Below are 19,190 nucleotides of genomic sequence, written 5' to 3' on the forward strand. Positions count from 1 at the left end.
CTAGTTTAAATTTATATTTAAATCGTTTCAGATATTAACTGTAATATAATTATTTCCTAAATAAAACACATAATTATTTTGCAATTAAAATAATGAAAATAAGTGGAACTGGAATAATAATAGGTCAAAATAACGTTAAAGTTCAGATTATGTTTAAGAATAGGGTTTCCTCAGTTATGTTAGAGGTTGTTTACGTATAGCATCAAATATATTCTGCCTTATTATTCCTTGGTCTAGAGAGCATTATATAGGCCTTTATTTGATCGTGATTTTATCATATCTTGTTCCAGTAATCTCAGAAGATATGATATGATATGATATAATCGAAATATGTTAAGATACAGTGACATTTATGATAAAGTATACTAAGATATGATAAGAATTTTGTTCCAATCTTAGGGCAAGAATAGAATCAGAATGGTATCAATAGGTTTTTTTATTTATAAAAAATATATAATGTATAATATAATATATAATAATTCCTTGGTTAAACGAAACATATAGAAAAAATTCTCGTTCATGTAAAATAACATTGCTGCCCTTGAATTTTGAACATTAGATAGGAAACGCGAAAAAGATTAAATCCTAACTTAACCGCTTCAAGTTCTTCAAAATGAATGAGAATCATATCTAGACTACAGAAATACAAGAACCATATGTTATGCATAATCAATGTATCATAAGTTCCCAACTCTTTCCATTAACCTCATCTTCATCCCGTATATTAAAAAGCCACCAAAGTAGCAACTGAATTGAAATTGCTACACGTGAAAGGGAAAACCATGATCCAAAAAATACACTTCATGCATCAACTGAATCTAGTGCTCTGCTTACCCTTGGCATTATGTGCATATGCTACCACATTATCAACCAAGTACGTCAAAAGCAGACTCAATTAAGAAATTAGAGCACTCATGCAGAATGTGACCACATCATCTATATTTTCCAAGCTCCATCTTCCTCTTGATTGTTCTCTGACTGTAATACAGTACCCATTAATGATTTAATGGGATGGATGCGGATACAAGTACTATATATAGTACCCAACCCGCCCCATTCTCACACCTATATATATATATATATATATATATTAAAAGAGATTTATGCACTCACTATCAAATACAGAAATTTACATACAAAAGGTAATTATTTAGATGCATTAGGAGTTAGGACCATTTCATAATGTTACATCTGTAGGCGGATTTTCTAAGACTTCCTTTGGTTAATGTTAGGAGGGAGAAAACAAACCAGCAAAAGGACCACTAAGGGCACCAATCAACGACCCAAAAGCAGAATCATCAAGCACCTGGTGGATTCCCTCTAACAGAATCTGTTAGAGAATGTTGAGCTGTCGGGGGGATATTGGTTCATAACAGTTAATCAGGTGGTTAGTGCATCCGGAAGTGAATTTGGTGATCCAAGAACTTTGCCACCAACATCAGGAAAGGATTCATAATCATCAAGTGCACTAACTTTTCCATCCTTGCTGATCTTAACTGGATATTGCATCAAGTGTCCCCTCATCCGATTCCCTTCCTCAGACACATATATGTCCCAGTTTTGTTTGGCAATTTTGTTGACATGTCTCACACATTCCAGGTTGTGAGGTTCAGTAAAACAATGATCAAGATCAGCAAGGTGCTCAGCCCACAGTGACATTCTGTATCCATACACCTACACCAACACAGTCTTTAATTTGAGGAAATTGCCAATTACTGAGAGAAAAAAGATTAAATTACATAACCAAGACCTATTCACAGATCTGAGTTTATGTCATCAATTATGCTTACAATGATTTATTCTGATAAAGTAGTATACATGCTTTATCCAAAAGATATAAACTATTTAATGGTGGGTTGGCTATGTCATATGTGGTCAGATACAAAGATTTGAACTTCAAGATTATACTTTCATACACACAAATATTTAGTTAATTAACTTCTTTTTGGTCTGTCTAATTATTTCGTGTGTTTGCAATATGTGCTATATAAATAAAACAAGCTAAGCAATATATATTTACTTTTATCTTAGATTAGTATGCTCATTTCCTAGCTAGTACAACTATTCTAGCTCATTAACAAAACGTAGCTGGAGCTTCAAACCTGGCCACGTGGATGAGCATTCTTTTCTGTCCATGTATAATTTGGTTGATAAGCACCCATAGCTATTTCTGTGTCCCTCGAACCATCTAAGGATCTCTGGTTAATATTTGCTGATCCAATAATTACGTATTCGTCATCAATTACCATTCCTTTGGCATGGACATAAATCATAAAACGTCTGAATTTTTTAACTGATACCTGATTAAAGAAAGGGGAAAAATAACAATAAGATCATAAACTATCAGCACATAAACAGAAAAAGTCTGTAAATGGAACTGCATGCACCAACTGATTACTTCTCAAATGTAAATATGTAATGGCCATTAATGCTGACACACTTTTATAATTTTCTCAAAACTAAGTAAATATTTATTTGGCAGATAATCCAGATCATCTGGCACTAGGCATGTATTTCATTGACAAAACTAATACAAACTCATGAAATATATATGTGTGAAGTGTTGAAAATGGTAAAATCAGAAGGAAAACAAGTATAATGATTTTCTTTTATTTCTTCCTTGAAGTCGTTGTTTCCATCTATGGAATTTGATCCAGAAGACCAATAAAAATATTATAAATTTAACTTACTCTCTAACCTGGCAATCTTGATTATGTCTATTTTGTTTATATTTTTTTTTACCAATATTTTGTTTATATTTTGAGTTAACTTTTCACACAGATATATAGATATGAAGGCCGGGACTTTAATCTCCACCAACTTCATTCCTGCTTAACGAGAAGGAGCCATATTACTCATTACTCATCACATATGTATTTTGGCTAACATAAAAACCATTTATATAAGAACCTCACATTATATGCTAATTTTCTTCACTGCTATGTTTAGATGCACTTAACCTCCCAGACATGTGATTTCCAGGACTTGTTAAGGATTCATCAAGATTTGGTGCTTGGAATTCAATCAAGGAATTCAAACTAGGACTATGTTGTAATTCCTATTGGTGCTTTGTCCAATCATACGTGGGTAATGGTAATGGGTAAGACAGACCCATTAATCATGCTGTATGAGGAAATCTTAATACTTACATGTAGCAACGTGACTGCTGTAATGCTAACAATTGATTAGTTTGAATTAGCTCGAGAGAGAACCCTAGAGATACTCATAGCTCCATGCATTAATACACAATCCAATTACAAATTAGGGATAAACTCAATCCTAGGGATTGGTTTGAGTTATTTACAGGAAGAATCGTTAGGTAGTAATTCAAAGAAATTACTATTAGGTAGTCCCAGAGCAACACCTAACCAAATTGAGCACTTTACTTCAGCATGAAAATTATGAAAGAAGCAAACATTTCAAAATAATCTTTTCAAAAGTAACAAAATACCAATACCGTGAGGCATTTGGTAGGGGATAAATTTGTAATTTCCTGGAAATCTTAGGTTGAAAATCCTAGTTTCCCATGTTGAGTATCTACTTAAAAAATAATATTTTTTGGGAAGAATGTTTTCCAAAAATATTTTTTTAACTAATTTCTCACTAACTTTTTGAGAGGAGAATGTAAGAATCTTATTTTGCAAATTAATTTCTCTTTTAGTATTGTAAAAAAATGTCATGATACTTTTATTAAATATAATTAAAATAAACAGAAAATATTATATAATTCTCTGATTTCCAAAAAATTATCTAAATAATCATGATTATCGGATATGAAAAAACTTCTCCTCAACTAAATGCCCAAGAAAGAATTCCAAATATCCGGAAACAAACAAAAACAAAAATCATTGATCAATTAAACTCTCTCGAAGTTGCTTAAGAATGAATGAAATAGAAGAATCTTATATAAATACATAATATGGTTGGGTCCTATTCATGGTAATTCAGTAAATATTCCATTTCAAAAAGAGAAATAATTTAAAACAATTGAAGTTTTGTAGAGATTGAATATTGCAGTTACTAATTGATGAGAATGTGACATGTAGAGAATAAAATGATACTAGAAGAATTTTTATGAACAAGGACCCTAATTTGATAAGATAAAAAAAAACCATCCACTCCAATGGTTTCCCCAGTGACATAATGAGGTAATGAGGTAAATGAACAGCTAGGCTAGGATTAGTATTTCTTAAAGAGAAGAAATGGCATTAAACGGTTATAAAGACCCTCCGTGGTGGTGACTTGAGAGCCCAACAGTATCTGGTTTCTCACGGCATCAAAATCCTTGCTGAGACCCTGAAGCACGAAGCACATAAGAAACGTGTCAAACTTCTCCGGCACTTCCTGCAGCGCCTTCCCGCCAAGAAAAAACCTAACCTCCTGAACAACCCCCAGCGCCTTGTTGAGGTAACCGAGCAAGTCGCGGTCCCTCATTCGCAGCGTCAGAAGCTCCACGACAACATCGTAAAATCGTCGCAAGTTGGTCGAGTAGAAGCTCCGGACCTGGTTCCAGACATCGAAGCACGTTCTAAGAGAACGAAAGTGGACCAATAAATTGGGATCAATGGATTGCCACAAGAGAGGAACGAGTTGGTTATCGATTCTCATCCATTGGTTCCTTTCGTTCTCGGGGATTTCGTTGGGTTTCATCGTTAAGTTGTCGTGGAGACCTTGGCCTTTGAACCACAGGTTTACGTAGCCTTCCCATGACAAGTAGTTTTTGCCGTTGAACTTCTCCGGGGTTAGGCTGGCGTTGGCGGGAAACTGAAACGACGACGTGTTGTTGCTCAGGGATTGTTCTGGAGGATCGGAAGCAGAAGCCATTGGAAAGGAGATGATGGAAGCGTTTATGCTTCCATGCATTAATATACTGGCGGATTGTAAATTAATTAGGAAACTCAATCTTAGGGATTGATTGACTTATTTAGGGAAAATACTGAAATATGTTTCTAATATTTCCTATTTGGATATACTTTCTTGAACCCGATTTATTTGATTTTCTTAATGTTTATTCCTCTCAATTTGTCATCTTTTTATCTTATTTGTAATTTGAATTTGGCTTGTTTTATTAAAACTTAAAAACAGTTTTATATCATAATTTAGATGGTTAATTTTAAATTTTAAATATAATTTGTCTATTCAAAGAAATTTATTTATTATAATTTAGAAAACAACGTTGTACACCAATAAATAATAACTTTCTTCAGGATTTATTTTCTGACATTCTGAGCTCAAGCCTCATACCTAGTAAAGCAGGCACAAACTACCAGCGAGGTTCTTGTCCATTAGTAGAATTCAACTGCTGCAGTAACTATTTTTTATGAATGATGAAGTGTGACAAGAATTAACTGCTTGTGTTTTCACAATGAGCACGTCAAGAAATTCTAAGTGTTGTTTCAATTAATATTTCAAACTGCATGCAATGAGGAAACACAAGGGTAGTTTAGCATACCAAAGCGCGGTTTTCAGATGGATTTGGTGTTGGTGAAATATTTGTGGACTGTGGTTCTCTCTTTCCAAGACAGTAAAAATTGAGATAATCTTGTGGATGATACTTATCGGAGAGACCAGCTTTTTCAAGGGCATCAGCTATAATCTTGTACATCATAGACATTGTCTGTCCCTATAGTCATCCAATTTCAAAATACAAAGGTTGTGATAAGTACTCTTCAATCATGTTATGCCAAAGAATAAACGAAAAATGCAGAGATAAAAAAAAGAAAAGAATACGCATACATATATTATTGTGGTTCAGCTAATGTGACCTACATCACAGACAATAAGAGTCTTAAACATTGATACAATGAACATCCCTAAATCTGTGTAACTCATGGACATGCATTAAATATTGGGAAGATCAAATCCCGAATTCATCCTTCCACCTATGCTTTGTGAGTTTATCTTCTTCAACCAATTGAAGGTGAAAGAATAAAACAACTGTATGCCAATATAATTTGAACTAAAAACTGATTTAATGACAATAAGTCTGTTGCATGTGACTTTAAGTTTGTAGTGATTGTGGATTAATAGAACATTTTCGTTAACTACATTGCACTCATTTTCCTTAAAGAATATCCATTACCAGGTAATAAATATAAGTTTGTGGAAGAAACATGTTCTACCAAACTGACTTCCTAATTTAGACAGACTCACTAATTTAGACAGACTCACATGTAAAGTACTGAAAATGTTAATCAGCCAATTTTAACAAGGGAATATTCAGAATAGAAATTGGTCTGACCTGCCAGAACAATATTTCTTGAACAGCAGCACTTGTTGGAACACCCTCTGGCCACATTGGTATAACTATATATACACAAAAGCGTTCATTTGCACCGATCTTACCGGCAATTTTCAAAGCCAACTCCATGGGAACCAGGTGGTTTGCACCTGTTAAGATAAGAAATAAACCTTACACTTGCAGTGATTTGTAAAAACTACAGCATTGTGTACATCACAAATTGCCTTAATATTCAAATGCTAACGAAACTTAGGATCAGGAGAGTGATATAGTTCCCTTAAAATGCTAGCAAGAAATATGAATTTGTATAATGTATGCAGGCATTTTGAAAACAATATTACAAAAAATAAGCCCTTCAAAACACCTTTTTGTGCACCATATTTACCTAATAAACTATTAAGATTAAGAAATCTAACATGGAAATGAATGCAAGGTTGTAAACTTATGCCTTTATATCCTCCTTTTATCTAGCACATGAACCGTAGACTTTATTGACTTGCTTGTACTGAAAAAAAAAACAAGTGTATCTAGCAAATGCCTTATAAAGTTGAAGATATTGGAAAATTAAGTTTATCTACCTGCATTATTTTTATATGAAGGCCAATGATAGGAGGAGCCCAAAAAATACTGATTCTCAATATATACAAAGCGCTCAGCCGATCTTATTGCTCTCACATAAGCAGTATGGATGCTTTGATCTACTTTCAAATTTTTTCCACACAAAAGATTCTGAAACAAATTAATATTGAAAGTTAAGGATTAATTTATCTCAATATCACTTGAAACCACACCTGAATGTGAAGTTAATGAAAATAACAAGAACCTAATAGTATAAAGGGGCATCACGTGCAACCTTGTTCTCACCTGAGACTTAGCTTTGTCAACATCCTTTGGAAATCCCTTCACGGATCCTGAATCTATGGACCTAAATATCTGTATTAAATGTAAATTCTAGTTCATAATCTTTACTTGATTTTATCAGGGGCACGTGTACATCACAGATTCTATCAACATATTTCCATACCTGCACATTCCAACTCTCAGGATCTTTTTCATCGGTTACATGGACAGATTTATCGCCGTTGGAACAAGGAGAAGGTTTGACAATCCATGAAATCCGGTCTAGCCTTAGCAAAGCATCATCATGCCAATTTGTCACCTTTTTGAGCCTGAAGTCGCGCCATTTTTTGGCCTTCCTCCATCTTTGTTCAAAATTGGTCAATATATCATATGCTGCTGGACCTTCAATTTTGCAGTGTAAGTCATGCCATGGCTGCCTTGGTGAACACGAATTTGAATTTAACTGTTTCATATAGCACTCAATTTCAGCAAGTTCCCTTGTGATATTTTTTTCCTCCTTTATTTTGTGCTGATGTGTGCATTTATTTTCCTTCTCTATTTCACCCATCCAAACCGTGAATATCAAACCATAGCATATACTATGTGTATAGAAGATAAACATTGACATAATTGATTTTACAATGACATATGAACACTCTGATAAGGCCAAATCACCATATAGCAAAATGAAGTTGATCAAATATAAAAGAGAAGGCATGATGTACTCTTGTGAATTCTTCAATGTTTACAATAAACACTTACTTGAAATGTAGGATTATGAAAATCATTATGAAAGACTGTATCTAGATCACGAAAGAGCCGATGCTCAGGTGTATCATATCTACCATCACATAGATCCAAACCACCCATGAAAGCTGTTATTTTTCGATTATTGCCGGAACCTAGACTGTCTACAAGCACACATTTCTGGTGATGTGTAAAGAGGGTTCCCACAACCTGGACCAAATTATTCAATCAAATTAGTATTGTTTTAAGTTTTACCTAAAAAGGAAAAAAGTACACAACTAGACTTCATTATATCTATGACTATTACTTAATGCAAGTCTTCCAGTTAAGAAATAATGACAGTGATGGTGATGTGAAATAGCTAGTATCTTTATCCGACATAATTCTAAACTCAGACTAAGAACTCCGTGCCTGTTGCTTGAAAATACTGAGCTTATTGCTTGCATAACGTGGAGATAGCACACAATGAACAGTAGAATGTTTGAAAAACTTTTTAGTTTCTTCATCATGAGTCTGCATGACACCATCCTGCAATAGTGAAATCAAGAAAATCAAATATCATAATGTACCTTATCTCTAAATCCTTGTGATGCAGGAGTAAGTACAAAGTTGTTATGCAACCATATCTACATTACAATAATCCATGAAGGAAATATCTGCTAAAACTTATATTTTAGGAATCGTAAAAGCCTAGCATCTCATTACTGAATGTAAATGGTGCATATACAAGACAGTCTAAGCAAATCCACCCCCATAAAGAAGATACATCACCACAATCTTTTACTTCAGAACCCACCCAATTTTATCCTAAATAGGACCTTTACTTGTATTACTTTATGGTATGAAAGTAGTATCATGAATTTAATGTCTCATGAGTTAGATTTATTTGGAAAGCAGAACAACTGATTCAGGACAAAGAAAAAACTAACTTTCCTAGAATTTGATGAGGAAATCAATAGACATCATGTTTATTTTTCTGATCAGGGTAATGAGAATTACTGTTTTCAACAGAAACTTGTCATGTGAAGTTCTGTCATCCCAAATCAGCATAACCACTCGGAGCCCTTCTTGTGACTTGTACTTCAACAGCTCTCCAAGCGAAAGCTCGCCCCCCGAAGGCAATGGTTTTGTTGCCTCTCTGACAAGCCTCACTGGGTGATAAACTGACCATCCTATAATGTATATGAGGTGATGAGCTTCCAAAATTGCATGGCATATGTCCTCCCAACATTTATTCTGCTGAAACACTTTTCCACCCTCAAGTGGAATTTCAGGTAGCATACCATCTGGTAAATGTGCATCTTGATATAGAGTCACACTCCCTCCTTTCCTGAGAGGGAAATATGTTTTAGGAACTCCTAAAGCTTTTCCATCCCCACTACTGATACTCTCTGAACGGTTCACTCCAATTTGCCTATACTGAACAGAAATATGCAATTCAGGATAAGGTTTTAAGCAGTTTCCATACTGACCAATAATGGGAAACCAATCATTAATAGTGTTTCCAGCAATTATCTTCTGAACAGGTATCTCCACAACTCCAATGAGTTCAGCACCAAGAAGATCGTTGTCCTTCACAAGGAACTCTAGTTTTTGTGCAGGGTGAGCAACAGGCACAATGAATTGCTCATCCCACAAAGGGTTCTCACAGTTAGCAATGACTCTAGTCTGAGCTATGGTAGCACCAGCAATGCATACCGAAACATAAGGGTCACTAGTTATCATCTTGTCTTTTCCTGAGTGTGTCTTAAGTCCTTTTATAAATGGAGGATGGCACATGTTTCCCATAGTGATGCATTTTCTAACTGCTTCAGTGGATAAATCTAAATTTGGAAGAGACTTGGCTTCTACTATCAACAGATCCAAGTCACCATGCAAGAAAACATGTTCATTAAGGCCTTCATGCTCCCGGTTTGGAGAGCTTTGGCAAATACCACCATGACAATCCATTTCAACTGAGAACTAAAAAAAAAATGCATGTTTTTTAAATTAGAACACTTTATTTTTTCAGGGGCTAAAATAAAAAAAATTCTAGATGCAAAACACATTATGGAAAATGGTTTAAAAAAATGTAATATGAATGTTGTTGATCACCTTATTATGATCCTTTCAGTTATCTCACATCATCATCTTTTCGTTGTAACAAGGCAAACATGCCCCTTCAACAAATTCTCAGGTTCCAGTCTCTTTGACAAAGAGAGGAGAAGAAAAACGATTACCTGGAGAAGAAGTTAATGACAAGAAATAAAAGTAAAAAAAGGGGAAATTAAAGAAAAGAAATTTGTGCATAGATGGATTCATGCATATAACAATGTTGCAGTTCAGAGAGCATGGTCCAACATCACGTCCGCAAGAAGCAGGAGAGAGGTTTCTTAGGCCGAAAATGGTGGCAAATCTCGTGGAATTACAAGTTTGGAACCCATCTCTCTTGTTTTTTTTTTTCATTTCCTGAATTGGCAAATTCCAAACGAAAAACATGCATGGGAGAAAATAATTATAAAAAAATATAAAAAGAAAGAGATTGGTGAGGTGGAAGATGATGGAGAGATTGAGAAATTGGAGACATTTTGCATGGAACCAAGGAACTTCGTGCCCTCTCCTAGTTATCTCTCTCCTATACCCGAGGAAAAAATATGAACGTTTACTCCATTTTGGAGTGAATGGAAGAGCAAGAGAGATGGGAAGAAAATAAAAATAGGGTAATAAATTATTTAATTTAATAAAAAAAAGAGATAAGAAAAAAATAAAGCAGAGATGAAATAAACAGAAATTGAAAGAAAATAGATTGGATTGAGATTTTAAAAAAAACTGTGATAAAATAATCTTGCCTATTTACGTACGACTTTTAAATAAGCTAAATATACGTTTAATCATTTATGTTTTTAATTGTATTGAATTAATTCTTAACTTCTTTTAACTCTTAGATTTAAATACCTTTTAGTCTTTCATATCAAAATTGATAATAAAGTTATTTCTCTCTAAATATTTAAATAATATTATCTAAATAAATATCAGATCTTTCATTAAGTTGAAACAATTTCATTTGTACATATTTATTAATCTAAAAACTAATGGATTTGATTTAATCCAAATTACTTTAAAGTTTAAATTGGATTATATAAACTCAGATTTAAATTTTAAACTATATCCATCCAATGATGAAATAAAAAAGTCAAACGATCAAATGATTTTTCTTTTTAAAATCAATCAATCAATTTTGTTCATGAACATTCCCAATTATTTCTAAAAAAAGTTATATAATTTTTGAGTGGCTTAGATAACCTTTTGGTCTCTAAATTTTTTTTTTCATTTATTTTAATCATTTAAATATTTTTGTTTTGATTTTAAATCCTTAAAGACTTTTTTCTTATTTTAGTCGTAATAACTTGATGAACTAACAATGGTGACAACTCATTGACAAGTTAGCAAAGAAATCTGATATATAGTCATGTCTAATTTTTTTAATATATATATATATATATATATATATATATATATATATTTGTTTGTTAAAAAATGTGGAAAAATTTAATATCACTAACTAAATTAACTTTTATAAAAAAACTAAATTAATTAATTTTTTAAAAGAATAAATTATTGAAATGATTTTATAACAATAAAAGGAGACCAAAGAAATATTATGAGTATGGTTCACGCATATTGACGGAAGATGTGAATTAATTGAAATAATATATTAAAAAGTGTTCTATCACTTCTTTTACCACTTTCTTATTTCTTATTTATATACTCAAATTTGAATTAATATTAGTTATTTTTTATAAGACTGAATTTATAATATTTTTTATATTAATTATTTTTATCAAAAGAAAAGAGAATATATTAATAAATAATTAAAAGAGATAAAAATATTAACAATAATGATAAGTTTGAAAAAAAAATTATAAACTTAAAACATTTATTCTGAAACTTTATTTTCTTCAATAACATCTTGAGTTTAAATTTTGTGAATAAAAAAATATAATTAAAAAAAATATAAATTTAGGTTGTCACATTCTTATCAATGTCATAGTGATGAAGAATAAATTAGATAATTGAATGTATCCAGTGAGAAAGAGAGTAATAATTATCACATATATGTTTCACCCATATTTTGTTGAATTACTGTCAAAACCCGTGCACAAACATTACAATGGGGCTTGTCATGTTACTTGCCAGTTGCCAAAATCAAAATTAAACTCTTATTCAGCCCCGACCCATCAAAGAGGAAAGAAAAAGATGAAGAAGAACTATTATTGTCTTAGACAACATGTGCATAAACAGTAAGCATTACCAAACTAATTAATTAAAGTGCAACAATTTCACTTGTTTCCACAAACATGACAAAAGTAATTAATAAACTCGCGATGATTTCAGCTAGCTAACTAGCCAATGCCAAATCACTCTAACAAAATCAAAACACGACATAGATAGATGGCATTAGAAGAGCAATGGACAAGATTACATTATGATATATATCGATCATTCGATCTCTCCATCCTTGTGTGTCTCAATGACAACGTCTGACCTAGGTAGAGCAACACAGGTGAGAACCCATCCACTTTCTATTTGTTCATCATCAAGGAAGCTACCATCTGACTGGTCCACGTCACCTTTCACAATTTTCCCAACACATGAAACGCAAGAACCAGCCCTGCACGAGTAGGGAAGTTCAATGCCTTCTTCCTCAGCCTTGTCAACAATGAAAACATCATCTGGGCATTCAAACTCCACTTCTCCTTCTGGGGTTATGAGCTTCACCTTGTACGAGGCCATGCAAGTTACACGACCACCTCGTCCACCTTTCAGACCAAAAAGAGCGTTGGGGAATGTCTTTAGGCTCTTGGTCGTCATAGGTTGCTTCCTCATGAAGGAGGTGCTCACCATGGTTCCGGATAGAGCTGCTGTGGTGGCCATTGAATAATGCACAATGAAAAACGCTATGCACTATTGTTTGTGTTGGTGACAACTTATTGAGGGTGTGGGCTTGTGGAAATAGTGTGCTTGCAACACGTAACGACGTGAAGTATCATCCAACCCTATCTGCCACGTGGCAGCATTGTACGCGTTGCTTTATTATCTCCTTTATCACCACTCAGATTGTGGTTGGCACCACCCTCTTATCCTAAATGTTCAATATTACCAACATTCAAATTCCAATTATAAAATAGATCATGTTGAAAAAAATAAAATACTCATCTTATATTAACTTATAATTTCTAACAAAGATTAATTATTATTCCAAACAATAATAATTTCGTACCAATAATGTCCAATATGGAACAAATATTTTGTATGGTTCTGACTTGAACAAGTTTATAGCCATTGGATGTAATGCAAGAGGTCTATCTATTTGAATGGTTTTCAAAACTCCACTTCAGTTACTGGCAGGGAATTACGTACACATGAAACGAGCGCCACAAAGTTCAGATAGCAACTCATGGTTGTCACAGCAGCAACGATATCGAACCATTGATAATCTTATAATAATAAACTAAACGGTAAAGACACTACAAAAATTATTTATCATTTAAAAGGAGTGTAAAGGAAGCAGATAAGAATGATATTCAGATCTTCATACAAAATTCATTTCCGAGACTTGATCCCCCTCTTTACTTATATTGATAGTTGAAACCCATGTTGGGGAATTGGGAATTGGGCACCAGTTCTTCAATGGACCCCTATTTTATAAGGGGATGAAACGGTAATCACAAGAGTTGAATATTGTACTACTTATCTAAAATTATAAAGACAATCAATTACAGCCGGGGAAAAAAAATCTCAGGGCTTCCCCAATATAGAAAAATAATACATCCTCATTCTCAAAACCCTGTGGATTCACCTGTAAACATTGTTAGGTTTCCCCACACATGACCAGAGGCTTCCTCCAAAAATTTATTGTCTTCAGCAACAAACCTATGGAAGTGCTCAGGTCTGACTCAAAACCTTAATCGCACTTGATATTTCTGTAGATCCTCCTCACGAACAAATTTGAACCAAGAAAACCCACAGCTCCTGCACATTAAAGAAACATTATAACCCGATTCAGGAGATAAGGACACAAGGCTTTATGCAGGACAATAGGAAGAAGTGGGGCTTAATTGGCACACGATAAGATATTCAATCACATAAGCAGGGTGAAAATCTAAATCAAATTGAAGACGACTTACCACATAGAATTCCTAGTCCAAGAGAAAACATCAAAGTGTATCCAAAATAAAAGCTGGTCTGGAAGAAGCCTGACATCTTCGTCTTCACATAGAAGTAGTATATTGAGTACAAATAAACATAAACAGCTGTTGAGGCAGCTGAAAAGAAAGAAGTCCATTGCCAGTGGTAGTTCTCAGCATTTAACAAAAAGTATGTCCCCACAATTGTCACACAAATGGTAACGATGATAAGAATCACAAAGACTAGCAGCATAAAGCCATACACATAGTACACCTGTATGCCACAAAGGAAGAAAAAATATATAAGCCAAATGTGCAGGTTCACACAGCTTCCACTGAAATATACACATTTTTTACTTAAAAAGAGCAGTTTCAAGGATTATTTTTTTCCTTGATAATGCTCTGCTCTTATGACACGCGAATAACTTTTATAACCAGACCAATAAGTAAAAAAGAAACTTCATCACAGAAACAAGTCATAGTAGTGCTGTGATTCACCTTGTAATTCCAGAAGGAAGTGAATACAAAATACATTTCAATGAATATGCTGCCAAAGGGTAGCAGTCCTCCCATCAGAGAAACCACAGAGGGTGTAAGGTACCACTTCTTTTCAGGAATGGGACGAGGAATAGTCTTTACGCGACAGGGATTATTCAGAGCACCACTCCAGTTTCTTCCAACAACTGTGCCAAGAAGTGCTAGAGGGAAAGAGATGAAAGCCCAAATGACAAATACAACCACCATTGTGCCAAATGGAATTGCTGCTAGAGACCCATAGAATATAGCGATTGTGTTTAAGATAAATCCAATTCCAAAGCACATGAATGGGAACAGAGAAGCAGTAAGAATCATGGATTTAATCCAGTGTTTACCTAACAAACAGATAAAAAATAGTTACATAATCATTCAAAACCAAAAGGAGAAGACTGAGACAAAGCCACCCAAACATACTAGGAGCGAAAATACAGAAAATTAAAGAAGATTCTTACCCCCATTTCGTGAGTACATCCCCCCACTCACATAACCAGAAATAAAAGATGTGAGAGCATAACACACAATGAAAGTAGTGATGATGGCTCCTCGCCTGAGACAAGCAATGAAGGAACTTACATGACAATCAACAAGAGAGAAAGGAACAAACAACACAAAGTGTTCCAACTAGTATGAAGTAGAAATAGCCAACTATGCAAGCACTGCTACATGCTTATTACTAAAGTAACATTAGTACACAACTAGAATCCAATGAATTCATTATTCAGACTTATGTTTCAGTCAGTTGAAGGTTACGCACATACCCAACATACAACATCCCAACAATAGCCAACAAGACGACAAGAAGAACCAGCAACGCAAGCTGAGCACCTGTGCCAACAACAGCTGAAAGAATAACTAAGTTGCGAGGCGGTCGAAAAACATCACCATGCACAAGTTTCCAGCCAGATTCTTCACTAACATCTCTCTCCTGTAAGCATGGAAGAAATGACCAAATATTCGACAATTAGAACCACAATGATTTCTCTAGGAAGAAAGGTTCATATTCCACAAATTATTAAAGATAAAAGTCATGAAACCATCACCAGACTTTCCAAATCATCATCTTCCCGAGCATACTTTGCATAGTCATTTCTCAGAGTTCGCATCAATATCATTGACACCAATCCAGTAAGGAAGATGACCATCATGAAAGAGTTAAAAATGGAGAACCAATGAATCTAGGGAAAAAGAAAACAAAGGAGCAAAATACTCAGTGACAGAGATATGGTAGGACCAACATGGATGAATACATAGCAATTCACCAAACCATAAACAACACCATTTCAATTTTAAAAGCAAAGTTGTACCTGATGCTCAAAGAAAGGATGATCCAGGTAGACATCAAAGCGACGCCCAAAAGTGACATTGGTAGAATCCCATTTGATAGAATATGTCATGTCCAAATGTTTTCCCACTTCCAAAGGCTTTGGGATATCCTGAGTGAGATTAACATGAATAATCTGCAAGGAAACAAACCTTAATATGAAACTTGAAGGATCCATAACCTGTCTTAAGATAGCATAAGATATTTAAATAACTTCTAACCTGATCATTGTTGTATTTAACAATAATGTTTTTGTGTGTATAAATGACATGCTTGCCATTATCACTGTTCTTATCAGGATGTAACTCACCAACATATCCTTAAAATGAAAAAAGAAATGTCTTAGATAAATGACTAACATGTGAAGTACAAAATCATATCAAATAAAGAGAAAGGAGAAGAGGCAGTTCTGAACATACCCCACAAAGGTAGATCATCTGAACTTGTGTTTAGTGCGTCACATAGCAGACCAAAAGAAATAAGAACAGATGCTAGTAAGTAATTCAGTTAAAAAAGGAAAGAGAATTCAATAATTATTAAATTATTTAATTGCAAACATACAAGGAAGAGCATCCTTTGGAACAAATCCTCACAACATTATGACAATCAAGACAGTATAATATCGATGATTAATTAACACTAAGTTATTGAAAAATACTTAAGAAAGTACTTCATACAGAGTTCTTAATTTAATACTTTCAGTTGTAATAGTGACTATAATATGGAAATTAACACTCAATAAAGTATTCTAGAATGCTTACAAAAAACTGTAAGGGCTTGTTCAGTAGACAAGATAAAATATAAGAATTGGATAAGAATAGGATAGGCTAAGACCATAATAAGCTTTTATATTATTCAATGTTTGGATGTGCACCAAATAATCTATTAGATGATATTTATGCTACCCTTTGCTATGTTTGAGGTGGATTAGGAAATGGTATAAAATATATATGTAAATGACAATATTACCCTTTTGCTAGATACTAATAATAATTTATATACCATAATATATATGATCTAATTTTTATAATAATTTTTATATAGAATAAGCACAAGATATTTTGGAAATTTCCATATATTTTTAGATGTTCTCTGGTTGCTTCCGCTATACATTTTCATTTTGTGTTTATTTTATTCTTCATGTTACTGTAATGGCCAAGGAAATAATTTTCTGCAACCTTCCTACATTTCTTGAAAGTACAATCATTCTATAAGTTGTCATAGTAATAAGTGAAAGAAACAAAGCAAAACATACCCATGAAGAATTCAAACCAGTAATTATTCTCTATTGCATCCTTGAACTGTTTCACCTTTGCTTCATCGAGATCTATCTGGCAAAAGACAGTCTTATCCACATTTCCTGAAAACAATAGTATCCATTAAAGCCAGTTTGTCAACTGACGGCTCTTCTATGAAATACATAGTACAACAGAAACCTTCATACTTTGGAACTTTATTTCAATTTGGCTATCGATGAGCTCATTGCCACCCAGGACCTCACCAAGACCACCCCATTTGTGTGCAGCACTAGCACTACTAGATGGATGACAAAATGGGAGGCTGTAATAGTTGTATGTTTCTTGTGGATTGTTATAAGGACCAACTTTGTTCACCCAAAGGTTAACTGGTTCATCGTGTTGATACTGAAACAAAATAAAATACATTCTTTTAAAAACAGAAGTTGTTCACCACTTGGCACTACAAATGAAATATACATATTTAATCTGTTTCACTAATTCAGTGGGGAAAAATTCTGGGACAACAGTTATAGTATAGGGGTTGGGATAAAAAAGAACATATACTAAGTTATTGACAAGATTTATAATTTGATTTCAGATTTTCAGTTCACTGAATGATAATCAATTATATAATCTATGATAGTCTTCTGGGAGAAATATTAAGACACTACACATTGGCAAAGCTTAAAGCTCAATATTTTAAACCTTCTAGCAAACAAGTAATGGGTGTCCACATCAATTCAATCTCAAATTTATGTTAGAAAATAATTTGTTCAGAGATCCAGATAACATTATTAGAGTAAAAAAAACACAATTCATAAGATGATGCCCTGATCTTAAACATTACTTAAGTACTCTCAATCAAACTAATCAACCATTAAAACTTCTTATGTTAGGGTAGAATTTGATTTACAACCTCACCCAGAGAATCCTACATAGTACATACATTACTCAATTATTTACAAGACAATTTTTTTCATCGGAACCTTTCCAGTTCTGAAAAACAGCAGATATGACTAGCAACTATTAAACTTGTTGTTTTAAAAAACTTCTTATCTAAAAAATGGGGTACACAAATAGGGCTGCAATGCTCCACATCAGTCTTCATTCTTCACAATACTGAAAAAATTGCAGATAGATAGCATGGTCTACAACAAAAAAACCTATCTAGCTTCCATGCTGACATCACAATTATAACCAAAGACTTGTAAACAACAAAAAAAATTCTTTTCTGTTCTGTCCAATTTCGGTCAACCTTCGTTTCACACATCTCCTAATGGATCCTTCTATGGCTTCATTGAAAATTGATGCACACCAAAGCCTAATCACAATGTAAAGCTCTTCCCACTTCCCCCCTAACAAGTTACAACTCACATTACAGCATCATCTCGGTATTTCAAAACCCCTGAAGCAGCTTAATTCCAAATCCAAAACTAGCCCAGCAATCCAGCATTAATTATTTTAACCTTAAAAAAAAAAAAACAACAGATGATCCAAGATCATGAACTAGAAACAGGGGAAAAAGAAGTCAAATTGAATCTAATTAATTAGCAAGGAAAAAAGCCAAGCAATGAACAGCAAAACACCCACATTGCAGAGACACCTAGGTGAGAGCACAAGCAAAAACCCAGTTGAGATCTAACACTAGGAAAACCCAACGATTGCAAGATTAAAACCGGAATAAGAAAATCCGAAGCTAAGAGATTGAAATTGAGTGCAGGTAAGAGCTGAAAAGGCACGCGGTAGGCAGATCCAAATCCTAATGCAGCAAAGAGAGAGTAGATCGAATCGAAAAAAGAGAAAGGGGTTTGGGGAATGAGGAATTACCTTGTGATCTGAGTCTGAAGCGAAGGCGGAAGAAAGGAAGAGAGAGAAAAGGAGCGGGAAGAGGAGGGATCGGGATTCGAAGAACATGGCGGTGATGCTTGAAGAGAGAGAAAGAGAACAGAACAACACAACAACAAGAAGAAGAACAGAGGAAGCACGAACGGACTATAATGGTAATTTACGTTGTCGACGACGAATGAGAAAATAAGGTTACGTTAGGACTACACTCAAATGAAATGAAATGAATGACGACGATGAGTGGAATTTCTTTC

General features: G+C 34.0%; 3 protein-coding genes across 5 annotated transcripts; all 3 read right to left on the reverse strand.

Annotated features, from left to right (window-relative positions):
• Positions 1-562: 562 nt before the first annotated feature.
• Positions 563-10,491, reverse strand: LOC114422264 (phospholipase D delta-like). 2 transcript variants are annotated; one of them, XM_028388537.1, is made up of 11 exons: positions 9,923-10,491; positions 8,828-9,790; positions 8,240-8,356; positions 7,844-8,038; positions 7,266-7,544; positions 7,106-7,174; positions 6,820-6,970; positions 6,242-6,390; positions 5,453-5,623; positions 2,103-2,300; positions 563-1,674 (listed from the first exon to the last, which is right to left on the reverse strand). In XM_028388537.1, the coding sequence occupies exons 2-11, from the start codon at positions 9,776-9,778 to the stop codon at positions 1,381-1,383; spliced, it is 2,574 nt and encodes an 857-aa protein (XP_028244338.1). In that variant the 5' UTR covers positions 9,779-9,790; positions 9,923-10,491; the 3' UTR covers positions 563-1,380. The 2 variants fall into 2 exon arrangements, 1 of the variants encoding a protein (XP_028244338.1); XR_003668656.1 differs by lacking the exon at positions 563-1,674 and adding an exon at positions 5,245-5,348 and having other exon boundaries at positions 2,187-2,300.
• A 1,568-nt stretch (positions 10,492-12,059) lies between these two features.
• On the reverse strand, positions 12,060-12,799 carry LOC114421788 (ferredoxin-A-like). Its single transcript, XM_028387859.1, has one exon. The coding sequence runs from the start codon at positions 12,740-12,742 to the stop codon at positions 12,308-12,310; it is 435 nt and encodes a 144-aa protein (XP_028243660.1). The 5' UTR covers positions 12,743-12,799; the 3' UTR covers positions 12,060-12,307.
• Positions 12,800-13,328: 529 nt separating this feature from the next.
• LOC114421787 (transmembrane 9 superfamily member 1-like) lies at positions 13,329-19,190 on the reverse strand. Of its 2 annotated transcripts, none has more exons than XM_028387858.1 (12): positions 18,919-19,190; positions 17,298-17,496; positions 17,109-17,213; positions 16,273-16,290; positions 16,075-16,172; positions 15,837-15,989; positions 15,582-15,707; positions 15,291-15,457; positions 14,985-15,079; positions 14,494-14,867; positions 13,996-14,269; positions 13,329-13,840 (listed from the first exon to the last, which is right to left on the reverse strand). In XM_028387858.1, the coding sequence occupies exons 1-12, from the start codon at positions 19,003-19,005 to the stop codon at positions 13,773-13,775; spliced, it is 1,764 nt and encodes a 587-aa protein (XP_028243659.1). In that variant the 5' UTR covers positions 19,006-19,190; the 3' UTR covers positions 13,329-13,772. The 2 variants fall into 2 exon arrangements, with proteins under 2 accessions (XP_028243659.1, XP_028243658.1); XM_028387857.1 differs by having other exon boundaries at positions 15,573-15,707.

The sequence above is a fragment of the Glycine soja genome, chromosome 8 (assembly GCF_004193775.1).
Source record: "Glycine soja cultivar W05 chromosome 8, ASM419377v2, whole genome shotgun sequence".
NCBI lineage: Eukaryota > Viridiplantae > Streptophyta > Magnoliopsida > Fabales > Fabaceae > Glycine > Glycine soja.

Bases quoted from the DNA above. Each gene is read 5' to 3' on its own strand.
- LOC114421788 (XM_028387859.1), bottom strand. From the start codon at position 12,742: ATGGCCACCACAGCAGCTCTATCCGGAACCATGGTGAGCACCTCCTTC.
- LOC114422264 (XM_028388537.1), bottom strand. From the start codon at position 9,778: ATGGATTGTCATGGTGGTATTTGCCAAAGCTCTCCAAACCGGGAGCAT. The intron at 8,357-8,827 runs GTAATTCTCATT...TCACTATTGCAG, and splicing joins ACAAGTTTCTGTTGAAAACA to GATGGTGTCATGCAGACTCA. The intron at 7,545-7,843 runs GTAAGTGTTTAT...TATATGAAACAG, and splicing joins TTCATAATCCTACATTTCAA to TTAAATTCAAATTCGTGTTC.
- LOC114421787 (XM_028387857.1), bottom strand. From the start codon at position 19,005: ATGTTCTTCGAATCCCGATCCCTCCTCTTCCCGCTCCTTTTCTCTCTC. The intron at 15,708-15,836 runs GTACAACTTTGC...CTTTTTCCCTAG, and splicing joins ATCCTTTCTTTGAGCATCAG to ATTCATTGGTTCTCCATTTT. The intron at 14,868-14,984 runs GTAAGAATCTTC...TCTGTTTGTTAG, and splicing joins GATGTACTCACGAAATGGGG to GTAAACACTGGATTAAATCC.